This window comes from Uloborus diversus, chromosome 3 (genome assembly GCF_026930045.1).
Source record: "Uloborus diversus isolate 005 chromosome 3, Udiv.v.3.1, whole genome shotgun sequence".
NCBI classification, from domain to species: Eukaryota; Metazoa; Arthropoda; class Arachnida; order Araneae; family Uloboridae; genus Uloborus; species Uloborus diversus.
The window spans coordinates 31395888-31422467 of NC_072733.1; the positions used below are offsets into that span (position 1 = coordinate 31395888).

Sequence of the window (26580 nt, forward strand, 5' to 3'; positions counted from 1 at the left end):
TCTGTTTTAAAAACATACTAAATTATCATGGACAATTGTAAACTCCCCCCAAACTGCGTTAAACCATTTTTTAACCATATACTACCACTTCTTACATGAAGAACTGTATCATTACTATACTTTAACAGAAAAATATTAACTTACTTCAAATGCTGTTACAAGGTAAAAAATCATTGATCAATGGGATGGAAAAACAAAAACTTAAACAGTACGGCATGCACAATGTTGTAATAATAAAATGCAGCACTATAAACATAAATGAAGAATGTGGAGTCATTATTTGTATACACTAACAAAGAGATGCTTAGAATGATACAGTAAGAGATCAACCTAAGGCTACACGCTAAGAGGTGGGGTGAGGTGTAGAAAAGTACGGTGTTCGTTTTCATTAAAGCACGTCCCATGCAGGAAACTAATATTTAGTAGCAAATAACAAAGTCAACACTTATTTTCTGCTATTTCTTTCTAAAAATCTTCATACTACAGATGAGGAATTAGTGTTAGCTCCAAAATTTGTTACTCATGAAAAACTTGACTTACATCCATTTTGCATAAGTTGAATCATATTGTTGCACACGTCTACAGTATAGTACTTTGGTGAAATTGTTAAAGTTTTCCAGGTAAAAATGAATAAAAATAATTAAAGCAAATTATTAGTTTAGAAACTTACTTCAGAAGGATATCGTTTCATAAACTCGAAAGGAAAGTGTAAACATCTAACTTCCATCATCACCTGTAAAGCAGGACTTTGTAATAGACATTTACACACACATAAGCTAAGGGAATCATTTATTTCTGTCAACCTTTGTCATGATAGTAAATTGTAATATATATGTAGAAAAAAGCATTTTGTTCATTTCATACTGTAGTTTCCATACGATAATCTGAGACAAGAAACAGGAAAGCACACCCAAAATTACTTGAAAAACTAAATTTTACGTTTTATACTATGAAAACTGCTTCTTAATCCCAAAGTTGCTGATAATTGTTACATAAACTATTACTAATTTTGTTTCATTACATTTTAACAAGAACAGGTTGATTATTCAATTGGTAGATCTAAGGTTTCTGCATTAAAAAAAAGAAACACTGGATTTATTTATGTTCTTCAGCATTTTGAATGACCATTTTAATAATGTAACCACTTTAAATTTTCAGGTTGAAAACCAGTAAAATTCAGTGTGGTATCAGTTTTGAAGTATCAAAATTTAAAATTTGGAGCAGGAAAATATGCATTTTAGAGCAGTTAAAACTTTTAAATTGTAACCAACTCAATTTTAACTGTATAAAGTTTTTGATGTAATTCATGCCAATCTCATAAAATTCACAAAAAAAAAAAAAAAGTAGTATCTCAAAAACAGGGAACCTTACTGATTATTCTTTGTTTAAGAATTTAAAAAAATCATGATCAAAAATAAAACTTTTACCTTTATAAAAAAAATAAAGAAATGATCAATTGAAAAATTATTTTATTTTATAAATATATATTTTCCAACTGCTTAAAATAGTTATAATGTATTTACTTCTTTTTGTTTTGATTCAGTTAAGCAATTAGTTTAGACATTTTTTTAGTGATCTTATTTAGAGTGATTTTTTTCTATTAAACATTTTCACACTAAATATGAGAATTTCATTTTCTATCTCCCACCAATGGAAATTTCCTAAAATGATTTCAATTTAATTGATGTAAAAAAAATGGATGTGTTTAAAACTTGGTATTTCTACTACTCATTTTGCAATATGCGAACATCATACAACCAAAATTATGTTCATACAACGTTTGCAGTCATGTGTTCAATATTTCAATATTATATTTCATTGCTTTATTTTATGAGGGAAAAAGTTTCTTTTGGGAGAAATCTTCAAAAAAAAAAAAAAAACTTTTGTGTTTTACTAAAATATTAATATGTTCTGTAACTTTTACTGATTATTACATAATATTTAAAAGTAAATGTTAAAAGATAGCTTAAAATTTACAATTTTTTAAGAGGAGGGGGTGCAAGAAGGGTACATGAAGAAAAACAATTTGCATTTCAGTTCAACAGGCTGTACAAAACAAACCCTTTTCATTGACAAAAGTGTAACTTTTCTGTCACAAGCCTTTTACAGTAAAACCTTAAAAGAACAATTCATTTAGCAATGTTTTTTTAATTTCATCAAAAATATATCTTTTTAAACCTGCCAACAAATTTTTTAATAATATTTTTTTATTTTATTATATTTTTGGTTCACAACATGTGAATTCTCAACTCTGTGTCATGTCACACACCTGTGTGACTGTTTATGCTGCTTAATAACTTGTTTAATTAAAAGTATTTATTTATTTATTTATTATGTCTTACGCAAGTGTCTCAAATACTAATAAGTTATTTAATTTTTAATTATTGTGTTTTTGTAATAAGGAGTTGCGTCACACAATAAATTCTCATCTCCGTTATCCAAACACAAAATGCCATTTCTCATTAACAGATGGCAGTAATGATATCACAATTTATTTTCCATGATACAAGGGAGTCCCTTGTTGATTTTCTGCCTTAAAGAAGATGTAAGATTTTTGTTGAAAAACCAGAAGATAGCTTTTGTTTTTAAAAACCCGAGTGTAGTTAATGGGAATGCTCCATGAACTTGAATTTCTGGGATACATAAAAGCATTACTTTTTCAAAGTAAGGGGACAACTGACCCCTTCCCCCATAAACCCTTTTAAGGGCTTGATTCAAAAGGTGGTCAGATGTAGTTATTGATGATTAAAAATTCAAAGTATTGCTGTGTATTACATATGTATTTACTCTGTAATGAGTCACTAGTATTTATGGAATTTTTGTAAACTTCTCAATAATTACGCCTCTTGCCAAAACAGCAATAATTAACTTACAGGCTTTAAATTTTGTGCAGTAGTTTGTGTTAGGAAGTTAAGAATTTCTGCCCTAAAAGCTTAACATTCTGCAGAGTTAAAAATATTTCAAATATTCTCCTTATTTGATTTTTTTTCTAAAAATCTCAAAAATTCAAGTCTTTTGCCAGAGCGGAAGAAATTAACTCAGAATGACAAAATTTTGCACAGTAATTAGTTTGGAAGATACAAGTTTTCGAAACTAAAGCTAAGTGGTCCACAGAATTTCGAATTTTTTTAGCCCACCCTAATATGAAATCGTATTTTCCACAGAAAAACAAAGGGATGCATACAAATAAGCTAAATAATACTTCTGGTTGCCAGTTATGCACATTCAAAACTCAGCCGCTGGCATGATCACATAATGAACAAATGTAAAATCATTCACTATGACTAAAATATTGTCTTCAAGCAAACTGAAGTTAAACTTCCTGTTTTTTTTTTTGCATTCTCCTGACTTTTTCTATGCATATCCTGAGTAGCATCAACTCATCGGCCATTCATCGAAATCCGATCAAACATTGATCAGCCGATGATCCGATTCCAATGAGTTTTCATCAGAAATTGCTCCAATATGTCTCATCGGTAATAGTAGAATCCGATCATCGAAATCTGATGAATTTTGCTCCCTATACTGATGAGATTTGGAGCAATATACGAGCAGTGCTGTTCCGAGCCGATGAATTTTGGATGAAAACACGATGAAATTTGGAGCAATATATGATCAGTGCTGTTCTGAGGCGATGAATTTAGGATGAAAATACGGTGTGAAGTAGTAACAACCGCGATATAGGGACAAGCAGGAGGAAAAAAAACAGTGGGAAGGGGGTCCGCCATCTTGGATGATCACGTGACCCTTCTGCCATCTTGAAAACTTTCAGGAAGGGTATTTTCGGATGACGTCATTTGGGACAATTATTTAATATATTTTATCTTTTTTTAATAACTTGTTTATTTAATTTCTAATTTCTTACTTTTGATGAACGTGATTCATGAGTTTAATCTAAGTCGCTTTAGCCGGGAATTGAACCCTAGGCCTCTGGAATATAAGATTCATATGCTAGCCACAAGATAAGTAATGCTCTTTCCAAGGAGGAAAATAATGTGTTAAATGGAAAATCATTCGTGACACCATCTATCGGGGGGCAAGGCTATGACAGATTTCTGAACGGAAAGTGAGGATTTTATTCGGTGAATATACTTGTGGCGCCAGCTAGTAAAGAGTCAGAGTCCATAATTTTGCCCGCAAACTGAGTCGGAGTTGGTAATTTTGGGAGTCAAATTGAATGAAGTGGAATTGTTTTGGAGATAGAGAGAAATCATTCAAGAGTCTGAGTCTCATTTTGTTCGCAATTCCAGTGAGGTAATTAGGGTTGGAATCGTGGAGTTAAAGTTGAATTGATTTTGCAGCAAATCGGAATAAACCCTTCCAAAATCCAGAAGTCGGATTCGGAGTCAAAGTCTCAGTCATTTTTCCTCCGATTCTCAACCCTGAATGTTGATCCGTGAAGCCTTACATTTGATCAATAGTCGGATATTCGAATAATAAAACTTATCCTATTTTAAACAGTTGGGAGATTTCCAAAAATTTTAGATTGGGAGAATTTTTATCGGAAAATTTAAACGACCTACTTTTTTTCCGATGAAATGTAACTTGGCAAATTTTCATCGGAAAATTTGATTGTTAAGATCTCTTTTTCTGATGAAATGTAGCTCAGCAAATTTTCATTCGAAAATTTAATCGTTACGATTTCGTTTTTCGATGAAATTTCGCTGGGAAAATTTGACCCTTACGATCTCTTTTTCAGATGAAATTTTGACCATCAAATTCTAATCGGAAAATTTGATCGTTACGATTTCGTTTTTTGATGAAATATAGCTTGGAAAATTTTCATCAGAAAATTTGATCGTTACGATCTCTTTTTCCGATGAAATTTTGACCGGAAAATTCTAATCGGAAAATTAGATCGTTATGATTTTGTTTTTCGATGAAAAACAGTTCATCGAAAACCGGTTCTCAGATTCTGATTGCAATGATATCAGCGTACGTTACGTGATGACTTTAGGAGGAGTCGATGATCGACCGAGCAAAATCCGATGAGTTGTTGCTACTTGGGATTAAGACTGCTGATGGCTTTTGGTTTACAAAATTATGGGTCGTACCCTAGCATTTTAGTAATGTAGCACTTAAGTGAACAGTCCAGTGTACAAAATTTGTACAGTGGCAGATCACTCGAAAACACATGACTAACATTTTTAACATTTTGTTAATATTTCAGTAAAAAAGTGCAACCAACATAGAAAAATCAAAAAGCAATGTTTTGAAAGAAGTTTTAAAGCACAGTCAGTTCTGGCACTCTACGGTCCAACTGGCCCAGTCTTCATACTCCGGATTTTATTAAAAAAATTAAGATTAAATTATTAATATTCAAATAATAGTATTCATTTTTAATTCAACTAAACAATAATTAATATTATTTCTGAGAAACAATAAATACATGCATTAATTTCAAAGCAAAATGAATACATTGATAAACTATCAATGATGTTTTGCTGAGAACAAGAAAAGTCATTTTTGATACAAGCGGAACATCGTTCGATGAAATTTAGCTTTGTGGAAAGATAACAGATAAAAATTAACAATCATTCACCTTAAAATGAAATTAATAAACAATAAAGCAGGGGTGTATCCAAGGGGGCATTAAAAAGCCCTCCCTCTGAAATGCAGATGTTTTCCTATCTTGACCATAGAAAATGACCAACCATACTCGTCTCTCTCTAAAATTACACACAGCGGAGAAGGAATTGAAATTTTTCGCAAAGACAAAAATATTTTTTACAAATTTTTATGAGAAGCGAGTCAGAAGAACTATGAGCACAAATTCAATGTAGATAAATTTTTTTGAATGATTTTTTATTAACTCAAGAGTTTTCAGTCTTTGAATTGAAAAAAAAAAAAAATATATATATTAATTTCGACAGCAGTAATACACTTTGAAAATAATGCTATGTCAGGGATTGCATTAAGGATTTCGAATTGTTTTCCAGTAAATTAGCCAAATTTTTAAAGTATTAGCCAAATTTCAAACGTCTTAGTCAAAGACTAACTTTTACTCATTTTAATGTATTTTTGTCTGCAGAAATATTTAATCAGAGAATGAAGTATAACTTAATTTTTGACAATTTTTTGAGGATAAGGACAGGGGTATATCCAGGAATTTTTGTCAGTTTTTAGGAATTTTGTGAGAAAAAAATTCAAATTAAGTACAGTTTTTCCACAAATCATATGTAATTTTTCAAAGGAAAAATGGCTAAAAACAACTTAAAGTGATATTTATCATTCTTAAAAATATTTGAGAGTAGAAATTAAAGCTTTTAATAAAGTAAAGACTGCATTCCTATCTTACTCCGATGTTTCAGACATCGAGCACAATGAAACAAACGCGCCATTCAACAAGGCATCCGCCAACAATTTCTACTTGGTAGCCACGCTGCGCAGTCGATATCCAATCAGTGAGAGGCGCAAAGAGGCGAGAGGCAAACGTCACCCTTCCACCAATCCGATGTAAGACCCTATATATACGAGCCGACGCATCAGCTTAAGATCAGCCTTTTGGATCGGAGCTCATGTTTGAGTGGTTATTTTTTCTGGCGAGTTATCGCGTTGGTGATTGTTCACTGTAAGCAATTATTACCGGCACGTGAATTGTTTATAAAATAAAATATTATTTTCTGCAAATTTGGCGAAATCCGAAACTTTGCTGTGGTAACCCAAGCAGTGCAACAATGAAAAATTCGATCCAAAATGGCTAAACTTAAGCTGATGCGTCTGCCTATCTATATAGTGGCTCTAATCCGATGGATGGCAACGCTCCGATCCGATGCTAACGTGCGTGCGCGCACCTCATTCTGCTCGGAGTGGTCTGAGGCTAAAACAACTTTCAGTGATTGCTAGTCCGGGATTTTTGTGAAAGGTTCTTTTCTAGGTGTTGGAATTTGCGAAGGGTCCGTTTTTAAGAGTTCAAATTTTGTGTGTTTTTGACCTAATTTTCATCTAGATTGACATCTGAAGGGAGATTTTTTTTTTCTTCTGTGTATATGTTAGAGAATTTTCTGTTCGCCAATAAATTCGCAAAATTCGAATTTTTTTTGCCGAATTTACGATTTTATTGCATTTGGCGCATTGGCGAATGCTTAATGCAGTCCTTGTATGTTGTCTTTATGATTCAAAAATACATTTCTACAAAAAATATATCCTTACCATATATCTTTCTGAGAATGTAGAAAATGGCTCTAGAAGTTCAAACAAAATTAATCCCAATGAAAATATATCAGTCTTTGAATCATAATGTTTATTTGCACTCTGAAAATAAATTAAATGATACTATAGCACTACATAAAAAATGCAAACAATTAATTATTTGAATAAAAAAATGCATTATTCCCTCATTTTACCGATAGCAGCATTTAGAAAAGTTGGGTGGAGTTTATAATTTTAAATTAGGAGAAATAAAAGTGTTTTCAAAATTTGATTTTAAGAGTAAAAAATCCTCCAAGTCAATTACTGCAAAAGCAAACATTTTAGTGAAGTTTTGTCTTCTATCAAATCACGTGAGAAATCTCACTTATTATGCACATTAAAATGAACAGCTCAGCTAAGATGAACAAAAAAATTCTGACCTTTTTTCATACTGCAACCAAATTTATCTAAGCTATCACCAATGGTGGTAGTCTTAGCATCAAAAAGTGATGGCGTAAGAAGCAAATTGTGAATCTAACCATTTGTAGCTAGTACAAGCAATTTAGGTGTGAGAGAGATTGTGTACCCAAAGCATGCAAATAGGCCTTTTGTTTCCAGTTTGTCCACTGCAGCTTTACGTTTGGCACAATGGACAGTTTCATTTTCTCTTGCAAAATGGATCAAGTGACCTCTCATTTTCATTTTACCTATTTTTAATTATTTTCTCTACTTGTTCCTCCTCCGATAGCTGAATGTCACTATAAATTTATCTGCTATCAAAAATACTTTCTATTCAAAATAAAACTTGACAGGTAACTTTCAAGTCAGAAAACCAAATATGGCGAAAACTTATCAGAGTGAAAGGTGCAGGAATCAAGGGAAGGGAAGCTTGCATTGTCTAAATAGTGCTGTCAGCTATCGGCATAAAAAATATCTTTTATGCATTACTAGAGTGTTTTCTTGCACAGACAACTTATATAAACACACACTCGAGTGTTTTTATATCATTGTCTGCCTTTTTATTTCATCTAGGGATCTCTTCTTATTATGTGAAATGTTGTTTTTAAATGATTATAAAAGAACTGTCAAGACTTCCTTTTGGGATGAAATGAAAGCCAATTAAATTTACTCTATAACATTATGATCAATATTTTTCTGAAATAGGACTTTGTGTCAATATTTGGTCACAAAATAGATCAAAGCATAAAATTTTCATTTTTCTCAAAAAATGATCATTTTCTGAAGCATGATAACTCAAAAACTAATAATACAGCATGTCAGTTGAACGTAAACTGTTGCACATTTAATGAACTATAAAAATGCAAATTACAGTTAGAATCAAGACATACATAATTTAAGGCAGTGCTTCTCAACCTTTTTACTTCACGGCACTCTTGATAGTTGGCTTGATTCTTGCAGCACACTTAACCAAATTTCAGATGTCAATATTGACAATGTTTTCATCATTCATTAATCAAAGCAAGGAAGGGAGGAAAAAGCATTTCCATTTGGATTTTACATTTAATCTTTTAAATATTTCAGTTTCTTCGGAAATTGAATTAAAGTTCCTCATGAACTTTATTGGTTATTATGACCAGCAAGTACCAATTTTTCACTTAACACGACAGAGAAATTTATGTCTGCCTTGAGAGAAAGTGACACTTTTTCTTTTTATTCTTTTTTTAAAATTTAGCTGTAACTCAGAATATTTCATCACCCGTTGCTTGATGAAAAAGTTCCTTGCAGAAAATAAAATGATCTTGAATGCCGTCCTCATCAGCATGAATAGTGCACCTTTTATATCTGTTGATTCATAAACTTGAAACATTAAAAAAAAAATCAGCTAATTGTAGTTTTTCAACCATTGTTTTTAATGCTCCCCTCATGTCATTAATTAGTCGCTTGATAACATCGTCTATAAATAGCACTTTGATCACTTCATTCATTGCATCAGAACCTATCGTTCTCAGTACAACTTCTTTAGAACTTTGGTAAAATAAATGTTCACACCATTGGTATTAATTTAATGAAACTAGCAACAACTGATGAAACTAAGAACATTATACCGTATTACCCAGAGCCGTGTGCAAGGGGAGGGTTTTAGGGGTTAAACCCCTCCCATTGGGGAAACAAATATATGTCAAATGAAGAAAGTGATTGATTTAAATTAACTTTAATGTGAAAGTCTGCGTTTAGCGCTTTTTTTTCCCTTTCTCTCTGAAGTTTTTCTGTAATTTAACTCAGTAATTCTGTTGGACCTAAACCCTGAACGCTTACATTTCTTTCTTCTTTTTTAACTTGAAAAGTTTTACATTCCATTCAAATGTTATATAATTTAGAATTGTTAAAGCTTTACCGACTGAAATAATATTTTGGAAAAACTGTGGTGGTAGAACCGTTGAATGAGCTACCAATACAAAGCATTAATATTGCTTATTGTAAGGACGTAATGATGAATTTGGCATATGCTGAGCTATGAAAATGTATTGGCGATTGTGTTTAGTAATGTAATTTCCATCTACAAAAAGCTCGTTCTTGTTTAGTTTACAAGTAAGAACGTATTAAGCATTATTTCAGAACATAAAATCTGATGTACAGTAGACCTTCGTTTTACGCGAGGGTTGCGTTCCACGGAAATGGCGCGTTAATTGAGACCTACACTGTAAAAAAATTCCGAAACGTTACTGGTTATTTCCATGGAACTTCTCGGGATTTTACACGTTTTCACCATTTCCCCGTAAAAACAAGTATCATCACAAAAAAGTTTTCTGAATCACTACAAGTTGCACGCGTGCAGACTTTTCACTGTTGTAGAAAATATTTTTAGCAACCAGTTTAAAGATTGAATGAGCGTGTTTATTAAGTGTATCGGCCTAAGGTTGCTTACGGCCTGTCCAGATTGACTAAGCTCCCAATGAGAGCGAAAATGTCAATGGATAGCTACAGCTTTGCAAGGTAGGATTTGCAGGCAAGAGACATGCTTGGTTCTTTCTTGCATAGCTTTGGCCGTGGTCGCTCTGATTTTTATGGAGCCTTCTTGGTAAACTAGCAAGGTTCTAATCAATTACACTTAACCTACTAAATTTTTCTAGAAAGTTCTAGAGACATGACTGCCTTTAACAGGACAGATTTCGCACGTCTTCATAACGTTTCAAGATCAATGTCAGAAAGGTTACTGACTTTTAACGGAAAGCGTTCCTGATTTTTCCAAGATATGTTACTGGAAGAAATTGGGCACATCAGCTGCCCATTATTTTCCAGGAACGTTTCTGAATCGTTTTTACAGTGTAATACTAGTGTTAAAATAGGTGTTTGTTTCGCTAGATAACAAAATACTTCATTCTAGTGATGACTAATTATATAATAAGTTTAAGGTATACTTATATCGACTTTTATACACAACATGCATAATTAATTTCGTGTTCTGTTTATAAAGATGAGCTGGCTATGATTTTTTTTTTTTTTTTGGCAGTCATCAAGAATTTTTCCCTGTAATTCTTTGCAGAGCAATAACGCATCCATGATCACTTGCCTCATTTCCAAGATAGAATTTTCCTTCACTAAACAATCAGAAAGATCAATTCTATTGTCTAGGAATGGCTCAAAAAATTCAATGTGAACGTTTTTGGTTGTGCGTCACCGACGTCGGTATCCTCGTTGGTTTTGACCTACTTTGTCACTCCTAAAAGCTCTTCTTCCAGTGAGTTCTGAACTGTGTGAGTTTAATAACTTTACTTCTGGAAAGAGCTCTGGAACCAATCGTATAAAATGTCTCCAGTGGCCCAAGCTTGATTATTAGCACGCCAAAATGCAGTTGGTTACGCGTAATCTGCAATGTTTAGGAGTTTGGATTTTGAAAGAGGGAAAAACTTTATCTGCTTGCATTGCCGCATCCGCGTAAAACCGAAACTTATCCGCGTAAAATAAAATAAAGGTGTCAAATCCTAAACCGCGTACAACCGAAACCGCGTAAAATAAACCCGCGTAAAACGAGAGTCTACTGTACATTTTACATTATAAAAATAATTTGTGGAGAGTTTTTAATTCTTTTTGCAATAAACCGCATAGTAAACAGGTTTAATTCAAAAGAAACAAACAAGGTTTTGTTAAAGTGAACCTGTAAAATGAAGGAATACTTTGGTTACCTGCCAGAATTATCCTTCTAGGGGAAGGGGAGGGGGCAGCAATACTTACAGATGTATAAACGCCATACTGGGATTGACAATTTGTCGTAAAACTAAAGGTTGTGAGGGGTTGAATTCCCCCCTCCCCCACACAGGTAAGATTAAAACCCCTCCCTTTATGAAAATCTGGACACGGGCCTGGTATTACCCTGCATTATCAGGCATGCCGCAAAATTTGGGGGTCACCAGATTTTCAATACCACATGCCTCGTCCTTTCCGGCATGCCGGAAAAATCGAGGTTAGGAAAAAAATTGCTATAAAAATATCTGTTCAGCTTTAAAAATAACATAAGTTCTATGCATATCCTATTAGTATTAATAAACAATTTAATTTTGTGAAAATATTAACCACCAATGTCATTTGTTATTAATGAATAATTTTATGAAAAATTAAAACTAAGCAAACATTTAAGCAGCAAGCTACCTCCTCTAAGCCAGTGCTAAGGAATTTACCATAGCTATTCAATAAATAAAAAATAAACTCGCCTCTCTAAAAGTAACCTATAATAATTTATTTTAAAAATTATGACCGAATCCCAATAACAATGATTGCTTCTGAATTGATTACCTTATTGGCATATAATTAAATCTGTTAATAACAACCAACCATAAATAACAAGCACATACGCAATTGGAATACACAATTGCAACTGAATGTGGAAATTTGTTTTTGTTTTGTTGAAAAATAAACCTCAAATTATCCAGCATGCCGGAAAATTTTAATTTCCCGGCATGCCGGATAATGCGGGGTAACATGGTATGTGATTTTTTGCGCAGGTAAAATAGGCATTCTTCCTTATTCTGCAATCCCGAAAATACCGCGGCACACTAAGGACCTTGTTGCGGCACATCAGTGTGACTAGGTGCACTGGTTTAGGGGCTATAAGGTGAGAACTGAAAACAGTCAGAATTATTTATGTGTTATGTAGCAAGCACAGGCTCCAAAACAGCTAACTAGGATTCACAATACTTTAAAAGATACAAACAACATATTAAAAAATCAAAACTATATAGAGCTTTGCAAGTTCACCTCTTTTTATGAGAGTTTTGACTGAAATATTAATTTAGAAAATATCCATATTTTCACTATTTAAAGACTATTTGTATAAATAGATATAGATTGACAAATAAAGAGAGATTTAGACAAACACAATGAGAGCAAAATGCTTTCTTCAAATTAATATTTAGATATATTGATCAAGTTTACCAAATATACAAAGACGGATATAGACAGATTGATAAAAATAGAGACAGATAAACATGGATTTATAGTTACAAACAGAGCTGCCAACTGCTACGAAAAAATCATAGTTTCTACGAATTACAGCTTTAAACTACGACGCTAAGAAAACGGGTCCAAAAATTACGATTTTCTGTTTTTTAATTTATAACCCCAAAAACGCAAAAAAAAAAAAAAAAAAACAACATAAACTATGCATGAAAACTAAACCGATAAGTTCAGAAAATCAAACTTCTACACGTGGGCTGCCGGTTTGGTTTTCATGCAGTTTATGGGTTCTTTGGCAAAAATGTGAAAAAACTGCCAAAAAGTATTGTGACAAATATAAAAGCACTTGGCCATTCCTTATTTCATCGTAAAAGACGGGTTATGTAAGATGTACTATTTGCAATAGCGATTTTTCAGGTGAACATGGTGATTGTGATGACTGCCGCAGCATTTTATTTCAAAAATACATGCCGACTGGGTGAAAGGTACAGCTAATAATCAAGAATTTATCTTAAAATATCCAGTATAAAATCTTTTATGCTGTATTAATATTTTCTGTATCATATTTAAAATTCATTAAATATCATCATTTTGTTCACTGTTGGTAATGCATTGCTGTTTGATTCTGAAGCAGCGCCCGCACAACCGCTGCAAAATGCAGCTACGATTTTGGATTTTCAATGGTTGGCAGCTCTGGTTACAAATATAAAATGATGTAGAAAATGTTTTCTTGAAATTAATATTTATTTAGACACACAGAGTTTACCCTAATGATTAATTGGGTTTCAAAAGACGTACCGTATTTTCGGGAATAAGCGCTGTGTCACACGCAAGAAAAAAGTAAAAAAATCGCCAGTGCGGTGCATATAAACGGGTGCAGCGGATACAATGTCTATTTTTTATTTTCAAGTTAAAAAACAAGTTCTAAGTTTAAAAAAAAGAAATGAAAATGCTGCTAATAGATGGCACCACATCGCTTCCTTTCATTTTGCGAAATCTTTCGACCGGTATACCCCCAAAATGTCGCGGGCTAAAATGTTGCGGCCAAAATGTCGCCGTCCCAAAATGTCGCCGGTCCAAAATGTCGCCGTCCCAAAATGTCGCCGTCCCAAAATGTCGCCGGTCCAAAATGTCGCCGGTCCAAAATAACGCCGGTTCAAAATGTCGCCGTCCCAAAATGTCACCAGTCCAAAATGTCGCCAGTCCAAAATGTCGCCAGTCCAAAATGTCGCCAGTCCACAATGTCGCCGGCCCAAAATGTCGCCAGTCCAAAATATCGCCGGTTCAAAATGTCGCCAGTCCAAAATGTCGCTGGTCCAAAATGTCGCCGGCCCAAAATTTGCTAGTTCAATTGGTATGAAAAATTTAAATGTACGTCGATGCTTTTCAGCATAAAAGTTGCGAAAGAATATTAATTGCCTTTCAAAGTAAGTTCCTTCAAAAATTCCAAACGTTTTCTCCTGTCTTAATTCGTAAGCATCAGATTAATTCCAGAAAATTAATAGTTTTCAGAAAAACATACGTTTTTCTGTATACTATTAAGAACGTAAACATGCGAAAGGCTGCTGCAACGGATTTCTCTTTCTCGTTTAATCTGATTAATAATAATACTCAAGATGTAAAGCAAAGGATCAAGATGTAACGCAAGGATTCAGACAAAAAATTGGTATGGAAGTAAAACTAAACTGTTCTAAAGGCGAATGAAAGAATAGTGAGGCGCTATGTGAATATGGCAAGAGAATAGGCGGTTTGTATTTTTTGGCGTAATGAAGTAAAAACAAATAACTCCTTCACTCTAGCATATTATTACCTTAGCGACAAGTCAGTAATTTAGGGGATCAGGCGGAATGGCCCCCGACTATGAATTTTTTTTTTATATATACAAGTGGAAGTGCTTTTTATAGCAATCCTATGAAATTTGCATTGGTTATATGCCCGTTATCCTCCCTCTCCCCTTTCACTAGAAAAATTCGAAATCACGGTCCAGGGTGGAAATCAAGTAGAAAGGTATCTTAATGAAATTTAATTTTCTCATAGATTTTTTAACATCACCCTAAGAACTGTAAAAAAAAAAAAAACTGTACGTTTTCAGTGAGATATACGTTGGTTAAAGTAAGATCAAAACTGTTCTGAGACTTTTTCTGGAAATGAAACTGAAGAAGTTTAACAAGACTGCTCGAGACCTTCCTCTGAGAGGACATTTGTATGTCCTTTGCGACCGGGATTTTGGGACAGCAAAGCAAATGTTTAACAGAGATGACAGATTATTGCCATGGAAACTCTGTCTTATGAGTAAAATTCTGAAATTACGTCGAAATCTTCACCGTCAAATCTTTTGAAATCAATGAAACCCGTAACTGCTAAAACAGGTATCTTTCACTCAGATTTTTGAAAAACGACTCTACGCGATGACAAATATTTTCAATTCTCAACATTCATGAAATTTATATATTCGATAGAACATCAAGGGGGACAATTTCAGAAAAGCTATTTTATTAGAGGTTTTCAAGAGGATACTTTCATGCTTGCGAAGTAGCGCTTGTCAGCTGAATCATTTTCCAATTTTAAATAGAAAAGAAAAAATTTCACAATGTAGGGTGAAATAACTGATATCAATGAGATTATTCAGATCAATTTTGACCTAGACTTATTTTTAAAATGAGTTTCAAAAAGTAATAGTTCTAGCTCAATATAGCTTGGTAATTCAGAAAGAAAAGAATACTGATAATAATAATAATAATAAACAAATAAGTTTTCCCCTCTCAGAAAAAAATGCTGTTTTAATTATTGAATTTTTACTACGCAAATTGTATAAGAATGCAAACTCAGTTTTTATTTAACACCCACGCTAGTTAAAGTGCTACAAAAATGAGAGGAATACACGGCTAATTTAGATTTTATTGATATCTTGCTCAACCAGTATATTTTTCATTGTTTATTTAATTACACTGACTCACGTAAACGATTACGAAACTCAACTTAGAACGAAAATAAGGCTTGTTTTTGTTTAATTTCACTTGCATACTACATTTTTGTATGAATCCAGGAGAAACTAAATAATAAGGAGTGAATTTGCTTGAAGTTTCGTACATTCTCCAGTCTCTACCAGAAAAGTAGCAACAAAAATTTAATTACTAAAATCCGAAAAAAATAAAGGAAATCAATATATAATGAAAATACAATATAAAATAAGTAGGTATAGGGTAGCACATGTTAAAATAACTTCAATCATTAGAAATAATTGAAATAATTTCAGGATGCAAAAGGATTGAAATCTGCTGCAGTTTTCGGGAAAGCACGTGCTTTGTTGAACATGCAATGTGGAAAGCTTCTAAAAAAATAATTTTTACTAAATGAGTTATAAATTTTCTTATTCCTTGACATTGGTGGACTAGAAATGGACGCCATCTATTGAGAAGAAAGTGAAAATTTTGATGATTGACTGAAAACACTGCAAAAACGGGAGAAAATCGTAAAAAACGGGAAATCGGGGGATGGAAGCAAAAAACGGGAGTCTCCCGTTAAAAACAGTAGAGTTGGCAAGTATGACCCTTGTACAGTAGACCCTCATTTTACGCGGGTGTTATGTTCCACGGAAATGCTGCGTAAATCGAAACCGCGTAAATTGAGACCTAATATCAAAAATAGGGAATGGGTTCAAAATAGGGACTAGGTTCCGTAGATAAAAAAAATACTTCATTCTAGTGATGACTAATTGTATGAAAAGTTTAATGTGTACTTATATCGATTTTTATGCATAATATGCATAAAGAAAACAAACTAATTTTGTGTTCTGTTTATGAAGAAGAGCTGGCTATGATAGTCTTTTGATAGTCATTAAGAATTTTTCCTCTAATTCTTTGCTGAGCATTAATGCATCCATGACCACTTGCGTCATTTCCTTGATAAAATCTTCCTTTACTAACAAATCAGAAAAAAGATTATTTCTATTGTCTACGAATGGTTCAAAATTTTCAATGTGAGCGTTTTTGGTTGTGTGTCACCGGAGTCAGTATCCTCGTTGGTTTTGACCTCCTTTGTCACTCCTAAAAGCTCTTCTTCCAGTGAGTTCTGAACTGTGTGAGTTTAATCACTTTACTTCTATAATGGAAAAAGCTCTGGAACCAATCGCATAAAATGTCTCCAAGGACCCAAGTTCGATTATTAGCATGCCAAAATGCAGTTAGTTACAAGTAATCTGCAATCTATAGGAGCTTGGGTTTTGAAAGAGAGGAAAATGTTACCTGTTTGCATTGCCGCATCAGCGTAAAACCGAAACTCATCTGCGTAAATAAAATAAAGGTGTCAAATCTTCAACCGCGTATAATCGAAACCGCGTAAAATAAACCTGCTGAAAACGAGGGTCTACTGTATTACTTTTTGAGATATATCAGTCACAGATAAAAAAAAAGAAAGGAAAAAAAAACATTCGATTGCTCCACCCTCTGGTGTTATTGACCCCAAAATCTGTCCCCCTGCTGCTTCCTAACATTTTATTTGATTCCGTTCATCATTTTTTGAGCAATGACAGTCACGCATATCAATGAAAACGTTCAGTTACTCCACTTTCTTGAACGAATTGACGCAAAAAAAACCACGCAGCCCTAAGTCATATATGGGTACTTGCGGGTATCGTTCGAATTCTTACCACAGGTTTTGACGTAGAATGGCCCCAAAAAATCGGTCACATACAAATGCACACTGTTCTTGAAGAAAAGTTTTAAAAAATTTATCGAACGTCAGAACTGAACGCCGTCAGAACGTTTTACAGTTGGTAGATAGCGAGTCACAAGAAATAAGATAACGTAACGCTTGTATTCTATTTGTTTGCTGAAAAACAGCCGAGAGTTGCGAATCATAACGGAATAATCTTTTTAGAATTCATCAAGAAACTCAGTTAGTTCAGTCCCATTTTTAACGAAGACATTCATTAAAGGCAGTAATCATTTATTCTGCAAATTTGGTGTTAAACAGCATTTTTGTACATTTACATTTTTCTTACCAACTGAATGAGCGAATTTCAGTTCTACGACATTTTGGCCCGGCGACATTTTGGACAGGCGACATTTTGGCCCAGCGACATTTTGGCCCGGCGACATTTTGGGCCGGCGACATTTTGGATCGGCGACATTTTGGCCCGGCGACATTTTGGACCGGCGACATTTCGGCCCGGCGACATTTTGGATCGGCGACATTTTGGCCAGGCGACATTTTGGACAAGCGGCATTTTGGACCGGCGACATTTTGGACAAGCGACATTTCGACCCGGCGACATTTTGGACCGGCGACATTTTGGCCGCGACATTTCGGTGGCGACATTTTGACCCCAAACCCTTTCGACCTTGGGAGACAAGGAAAGCAAAGAGGGGGAGGGAAGGTGAGTCAGCGATTGCACGTGTTTCACTGAAGAGAAAGGCAGATCCACATGATAAAGCAAGCCTAATCACGTCAGAGCGAAGGGGTCAGGAAATTCCTCGACCTTGGGAGACAAGTAAAGCAAAAAAGGGGGGGAGGGAGGTGAGTCAGCAATTGCACACGTTTCACTGAGGAGAGAACCGCTGATCCAGGTTGGCGAGCAAGTCTTATAGCGTCAGAACAAAGGAGTCAGGGAGAGGAGCCAGCAAAAGTACTAGTGAGGGAGGGTGATGAATATCCAGTTTTGTAAAGGGAATTCACCACCCCCCACAAAAGCGGGTTGCTCGGTCAAGCAACCTCGCTTTGCATCTTTTGCTGTTGTTCTAGCGTTCTTGGCTTATCATTTTTTACGGAATGTTTTGAGAGTTGCTTTTGCAACGGCTCCTAAGCGACTGAATAGTTATACTGCAGTCATTAAGTTTAAGGTAATAAAGGCAGAAGCAATTGGAAATTGTCTTGTTTTGAAAGTAAAGTTATAATAGTCAGTGCCATAAAGTTTGGCACTGACGAGAGGTGCCTTTGCAGTTGGAAATGGGATCAATTAACCATAGGAAGTGATGGCCAATCGATGCATACTGAAGGCAAAAAGTGCAAAATGGGGATTTAAAAAATATTTCATTATTGTTAATTAAAAATATTAAAGAGAAACAAAAAAAATATTTTTTCTTCTTATTTAATCCAGCTCTCTTTACTACTGATTGTGATTTCAAGTGTTTAATGTTGGGTGCATCCTTATGGAAGATGCGGCACTTACCCTGGGTGTGGCACATACATTAAAAAAAATTTTTCTTTGAGAAAAAATCGCGAATCTGCACTTATTCCCGAAAATATGGTTCTTTACAAATACACAATGTACAAATGCAGGTGGTACATGAAAAGATATACTTTCTTTGTTTATGGTTTGTACTACAAATGTTCAATGTGTTCGCTCTTGGTTACCTGTCATGCATTTCAACAGTAATTCAGCTACTTACAAACATAGCATGTTTCTGTTATTTGCAACAGTGACACCTTCTTGCAGTGATGGTATGTAATTTCTTCTATTGAGGTTATATAATGGCAAATTGTTTTGAGAGTTTAATGACTTTTTTCTACATTCCAGCACTACTATAAGCACCACATGAAAACAGTGCTGCTGCTGTTACTAATACTGATTGAAACATGCTAGTGGATGCTTTAAAAGAGCTGGATTACCCTTATGATGTGTGCCAGAAACACATTAAACATTGAAGTATGCACCAGAAACTTAGAGCACATTTATCTTAGGTGCAGTAAAAAGCAAATTCTGCAAAAAGTCAACCAACTAGTTGCTGAAGACGGCAATTCGAAATAAACCGTGCAGGTTAGTTTGGAAAACATGGTTGGTTAGATTGGTTTTTTTTGGTGCAAGAGCCTTAGTAGGCTATAACTGCACCTTGGAAAACATGAAGTAAAAAATATTTTTTAACTACCTGCTCTGGACTCATGTATAACTGGGTGCCACATCCACGAGTATGACTACTCCATTCATTCATATCACTGATTCGTCCATTTTGAGGTGTAGTGGATGATGTAGCTAAGCCAAAGTCTCCAATTTTTACTGTCCCATCCATTGAAAAATAAATATTGGATGGCTATATGAGGGAAATCAAAGGTTAATTCATAAGGAGAAAGATGAAGCTAACATGCTGAATGAATTTAAAGTAAAATTTAAAAGTCATCTGTTTACTGTTCTATTATTTTCTTTCTTTTCTTGAGTTAGAATCATTTTTAATATTTTATTCTAAAAGCAACTCTTATCACAGCATTGACTAATTTCTAATTTGTAGCTTGACTTGGCTTGTCAAAGAATTACTGCCTAATCGTGGGTAAAGCATAGTTCTACGAAAAAGTTAGCTGTGGTAAATTCTTTCCTTGAAGAAAATCTTTATACACAACTATAAATTGCCAAAAGTGAAAACTTTGTAAACATCTGCAAGTAGACTTAAATATGGGAACAATCGGGAACAAAACAGAAACTTAGGACCATTTTTTCCTCGAAGGAGTTTTTTTCCACTCAGAAAAATTTGAAATTTTCAATATTTTTGTCACAAAACAATGTATCTAGAAATTTACAATATTTACACTTCAATGCTTTTTTTTGTTTAAGAAGTTTTTCATGTTCAGAATCCTATATGAAAACTAACTCTGCAAGCGGAGATATAATTTAATTTCCCTGTACACCAAAGCATTATTTGCTGATTTTCCACTAAAACAGTCATCATTTTCACAGGGCAGAATTTATTATTAATTAAAGGAAATGTTTAAGTGTAAGTTTTAATATATTTTCATTTAATGGGTGCACATATATGTAGAAACGTAGAACATATGAATGAATGTACAGTAAACTCTCAATTATTTGCAGAGTACATTATCTGTGGCCCTTCACACTTTCAAAGAAAAAATAAATCTGGTGATGTTTAACTGAGTGTAGCTAAATGCACATTTTAACTTAAGAAGTGTAAAATCTATTTTTAGACATTAATATTTCTTTTGACCTTCTTTCTTCTGATGATAACAAACCTTTCAAGGTCATTGAAACCTGATTTTTTTTCATCTACACTACTTAACGCACATAAACAAGTGACCAGACCAATCTCAAAAAAAAAAAAAAAAAACCCTTCCCTCCTCCCTTTTTTTGTGTAACTTGATTTGATGTAGCTATTCTGTTTGCATGATTTGCTTGCATATGAGTGCTATACATGTGCAATAATAAAGCAATCTATTTTAGCTTTTACATGCATTTTCTACATACGCTATTAATGTTTAGCAATAATTTAAATGTATGCAAGTGTTATTGATCTTTAAAACTATTACATAGACTACAATCGCTTTAATTTTCGAATTATATGCCAATTTGCTTATCCGCTGTTGCTTTGCCACCCTATTCCATGGATAATTGAGAGTTTACCGTAACTCTGAAATTAAAAAAACAGCAACTTTTTATTTTAAATCTTACAATAAAAAAAAAAACTGCTTTCTGTTTTAAAAAAAGAACTATTTACAATAACATCATATTCAAAATTAATGGTTAAAGAATAATTTGAATATTTTTTGGTGTTTGGAACAAAGGAAACTACTGGCTAATTTTCTGAATAGGTTAAAAGTTTCAAAAAATAATACAAACTTCATATATTTATGTTTTTCAAGAAAATATAGATAATAAACTGCATTTTAATTTGTAAAAAGTCAATTTTTCCAGAACACCCCCCCCCCCCCGGAAAAAACTAGTTTTATTTTGCTGAATTAAAACTACTGGAAATTTTATATGTTTATGTAGAGTAAAAGATACTGGCTAAAGATAGAGAACTGTTGATAAATTTGAACAAGATATTCTTTATGAGAATATTAAACTACAAATTACGTACCTTAAAGTACTTTTTACGCTTTAAGTATGTTTTTGCGATCAGATCAATTTATGTTATTTCCGAAGAAAGAGTCAATATGTCAGGAGAGGTACCAGTGAAAAATCTTCTCCAAACTGCATAGCACAAATGGTTAAGCATTCAGAACAAGTAATGGTTTGGAGTAGATTTCTGCTCCAGGTGTTGAACGTTTATACAGTGTAGAAAACCTGATGAACATCAGTGAAAAAAAGAACTTTTCTTTTATGAGTCAGTAATTAAAATGCTGAATCGATGGTTTATTTATTTTATTTATTTATTTATTTTTGCTTCAACTGTGTCCAGATATTAATGATATGTTTATCATAGGACTTTAAAATGCAATTCAAAAATTTTTTTTTTCAAAAATATTTACTTTACAAGCCGTTTTTATACTTTTGATGCCATCACTTTGAGGATTGCAATATCTTTGCATCCGCTGTGGAAATCTGATTTTTCGAATGTTCGATGTTTAGTACGCTTAGTTAAGAGGTAAACAAATAAAATATATTTTTATCGTAAAAATCACGGAGTTTATAAGTTTTGAAACTTTGTGCTATTAAACAGTGTCTTAGGTTAAAAAGTTAAATGCTGAACCCCTGCCTGAATTTTTTCTTACAGTTATTTTAAATACTATACAAATAACATTCCTAGTATAAAATAACATGATGTAAAATGGTATTGTTACTTGTGGGGTGCCCATCTCCCAGGGAGCGATGCCTCCTTTGCCCCTCTCCCCAAATACTAGAAAAACACTCAAGAATGATATTCTCAACAGAAAACAGAGAAAACACTCACCTTTGAGTGTCAATGATGCAGCATTTTTTTTTTTTTTTTTTGCAAAATTATTTGATTTTTCACAAAAATAATTGATTTTTCACAAAAATAATTAATTTTTCACAAAAATTTTGATTTTTCACAAAAAACGGACCCTGTAAAAAATCCTGGACAGACCCCTGAGATAACTTGTTGACAAAGGTGAAACTGCATTGGTTTACAACTCTGTACAAAGTTACCTTACTAGCTTCCCGCAATTGATTCTTGTATCCTGACTTCTCATTTTTGATTTCTCAGTCTTCTTGATTTTTTCAAATCCGTTTTATTTATTTATTTTTTCCGTAATATTTGCATACGCTTTGCTGCTTTTTTTCTGTCATTTTCTTTTTGTTTACCTGGCATTCTTGCTCTGCTTTAACTCTTTTTTCAGCTGCCATTTTTTCCATAAAATAGAACCCAAAAAATTCCACAAATATGCGTTTAAAAAAGTTAATTTTGCGAAAGTTGCAAAATATTATGCAGTGACATGACAAAACTTAAACTATTCAAAAATATACATTTCATTTTCTTTGTATTGAACTAGGCATTTGAAAGATGCAGTGTTTGTTTCAAGCGATTACGCTCGTTGCAATTAATTTGTTACGTTTGTCACACTGATAACTACTTGCTTAAATAATTTAATGAAAATTTAACATTTTAAATGTATTTTAGATAGCTCTCAGAAAGAGGATAAAGCAAAATTTTTCTTTTTATAGTCCTATAAAAAATGTGGAAAAGAAAATACGTTTTGTCACGAACGTAACAGGCTGTTTAACACAGAATTCAAATTAGGCTCAACGAGAAAAAAATAAAAATTCAAAGAAAGAAATTAAAGAAAATGAAAACTCTAAATATAAGCAACAACTGAAAAATTTTTTTTCACAAATGTCGGCTTAAAAAATTTCAGTCGCGAATGCTTTATAGTTAAAATTTACATATTGTTCTTGAAGATCTTCAAGCAGTAATTATTCAACGTAGGGCTTCTATCTTGAAAAATGTTTTACCAAATTCGAAAATTAAGAATGTTATCTCTAAAATGATGTATAACACATTAATATTTATTGAGCTTGAAATTTTGGTCTACAGGTTGACATTTTCATGGAATGACCCAGAAACTTCAGATTCATGCATAAGGGAGTGTCGTAGAATAAAACTTTATCTGAGACCAATTTTTAAGATGAAAACGGCATAAAACATTTCCATGGTTATGAAACAGTTATGATATGAACCTGATACAGAATCTTTGGGCCAAATAAAGAAAAAAACTAAAGAAATACAGTATCGCAAACAAGCATGTTCTGATCGAAAGATTAATCCAAATTTGGCACAATGATGATGAATTACTAATAGAAAAATACTCATAAAAAATATGCCCAGACACATCAAATCTTTAATAAAAAGACAGGAGGATGTGCAATAAAAATTACATCTATTAATGTTTTTACAGTAAAATACTATCTCTTTAATATAATAAGATTTAATTGAAAATTTCAAATATTCTAATAATCGGCACACCTCTGTATGTCAACGTTGCATTTTCTCCCTCTTTGAACAAATAACTACTCAGTAATTAAACACCAGTGTTATCTGTATACTCCGAGCTTTCAGCATAGCTAAAACGTGTCCTTCATTTGTTATACTACTAAGCATGTGTTGAAGCTATTTGAAACAATCCTGTTACGAATTCATACGCGTCCTTACATTAAAAATATAAAGTTTACATAAATTAAATACATCCCCCTTAAAAACCATGTCTATAACCTTTTCTTGTTTATTAACTTGATCTTATAAAATGGCTTTGTATTTTAGCCTTTGTAACATTTTATAGTCTGACAATGAAAGCAATGACCCCTTATTCATATAAGAGATGACGTGAAATTATGATTTTCAATTGGAATGAAGAATACACAATCAAATCACATTTAAAAGTATCCAGTCATTGCAGAATTTTTTACTTCTTAATCAAAACAACAACTGTTTATAAAAATTGGAAATTAAGCTTTTAATTAAATAGTGTTAGGTCAACAATGGGTAATATAAAGTTTCACTTGGATTTTTAAACCTTTCAAGTAATCACAACAACTTCACTTGTTTCTACAAGGGCAATTCAAAAAGTCTTTGCGCCTATTTTTTTCCAGCCAAAATACGGCTGTGAATGCAAAGCGAACATATACATTCCTTGAACCATACCAGCTGTATCTGCTGCTGGAGCTGCTATCAGTCATTTAAGATGACAGTTAAGTCCACAGCTAATGAGCAGTGAAGTGTTATTCGTTTTGTATAAAGCAAGAGACAAAAGCCCATAGCAATTCACAGGGAAATGCACCTGCAGTCCAGACCTTGCCCCAAGTGATTTTCACAATTTCGGTCCACTGTAGAAGTTTATGGCAGGACAGAAGCCAAGAACGTGGTCCGACCGTGATTCAACAGGCAGCCAGAAGAATACTACCACAGGGGGATCTCTAATTTAGTGCTGCGATGGGACAAATGTCAGAACCGGTGTTGTGACTATGTGGAGAAATAATGTAAGGTACGTAGTACACTACCTGTATTTGTAAATACTAGTATGTACCTGTTTCTGGCAAATAAAAAATAGGCACAAAGACATTTTGATTTGCATTTGTAAAATATTTTTAGAAAAAAGTATTATTCAAAATTCATGTTACAAAATTGTCTTAAAATGTACATTTAAGTCAAGGACTTACGTCAAATTCATACTCTACACATACTTTTAGACATGAAGGATAAAATATTAATAGCATAGCAAATTTGCATTTTTCTTTATACATTGTGTGTGCAACACTTTAAAAGAAGAATTTCGATAAACTTACTTTTAAGTCTCTGTGCATTATTCCACATTTATGAACATACTCCATTGCATCAACAAGTTGTGTGAAGTAAACTATTACAGTATTATAACTGCGAGTGAGGTTAATTTTCAACCAATTGCTTAAATTTTCTTTCTTGCACAGTTGCATCTATAAAAAAATAAAATTAAAAAAAAACTAAAGTCTAGAAACTTTGTGCTCAAAAAATATATAAAACGTAAACATCAGTAAGGCAATAGAAAAAAGGGAAAACCAACAATTAATCCCAGTAAATGCTTTACGCTTGAGCTGCAAACACAAATGCATGTAAACAGTACACATGAAAAGGAACACAAGGAAAAACTAAATAATAAAAAATGTCAGCTGTGACGTGTAGTTAGAAAAACTGAGTAAAAGTAATAATAAAACTAGTATTTACAATTGCAATAAAAATACTACACAGCAACCAACTAAATGTTAGTTAGGTGCTCAGCAGTGCAAAGCTAAAAGTGCATCTTTTTTTTTTTTTTTTTTTTTTGTACTTATCACAACAATATCATTTTTAAGCTTAAATTTTGAGAAAGGTTTGGGGTAAAGATTCCAAACTCCTCCTCCTAAATCACCAAAGAGAATCTAAAATTGTCATTTTGAAACTTCAATTCCGAAAAGTTTCCGAGAGGAAGATTCAAACCTAATTCATTTCCTTAACATCATATCAAAAATGGCCTACGCTTTTGTTTTAGGATCTCAATTTGGAAAAATAGCTAGTGCAGGGTCTCTCAAGAGAGAAGAGATTGCCCCTTCCTTGTATACCTTCTTACAGTTTCCATATACCTTTTAGACTCAGGGGAATAAAGAACACATATCAGGATAAATATAAACATGATTTCATTCACAAATAAGCAGCCACAAAGCCAAATTTTTTATACCCAGTAACTCAGAGTGCCTAGTTCACATTGAAATCATCTTTGTTTCAGTAAAATTTTTGTTTCTAGCTTGAAGCTAATTTCAAATTCAAAAAGCTTTTTAGCATACACTAGTTCTCAATACTATAAATATTAAGTTGGGGAAGTAGGGAGGTCCCGAACAATTTTAACAAAAACATTTCTCACACATTTGTTTCTACTATAACAACATAGTACATTTCAAACCAACAAATTATTTTCATCATGTTTGAAAATATAAAATGATAGTTTTATTACAATATTAGTTTCAAAAAATATTTAATATAACAATAAAAATGTCCCATCCCATCCTTACATAAGTGAAAGATGGGGCATGCATTTGAAAGTTAAAATATATACATAATTTTCAAAAATATTATGTAAAATGACAAGGACACAATATCCTTTACATAAAATCTATTTTATCTAATATTATACTTTAATAATAAGTCAACATCAAATGGGAACTATTTCTCAGCTGCTAACCGATTTTTAAGATGGTACCTTGCCATAATGTCTGTTTTATCAAAAACCAAAAGGTATAAGTGCATGTTATTATTCAGTCTCAGTTATTCAAGGGAGGGATAGAACATCCCCTGCTGTCTAAAGGGAGGGATAGGACAGCCATACTGCCCTATTCCTCCATTTGCACAA

The 26580-nt window shown here is 33.1% G+C and overlaps 1 protein-coding gene across 1 annotated transcript in view; it reads right to left on the reverse strand.

Moving 5' to 3' along the window:
* The window catches only part of LOC129218317 (eukaryotic translation initiation factor 2-alpha kinase 3-like), an 80851-nt gene that overhangs the window by 45737 nt on the left and 8534 nt on the right, over nucleotides 1–26580 (reverse strand). The window contains exons 6-7 of the mRNA XM_054852553.1: nucleotides 25007–25153; nucleotides 19373–19571 (exon numbers count right to left, since the gene is read on the reverse strand). Of these exons, the coding sequence (XP_054708528.1) occupies nucleotides 19373–19571; nucleotides 25007–25153 (346 nt within the window). The remainder of the gene's footprint in view (nucleotides 1–19372; nucleotides 19572–25006; nucleotides 25154–26580) is intronic.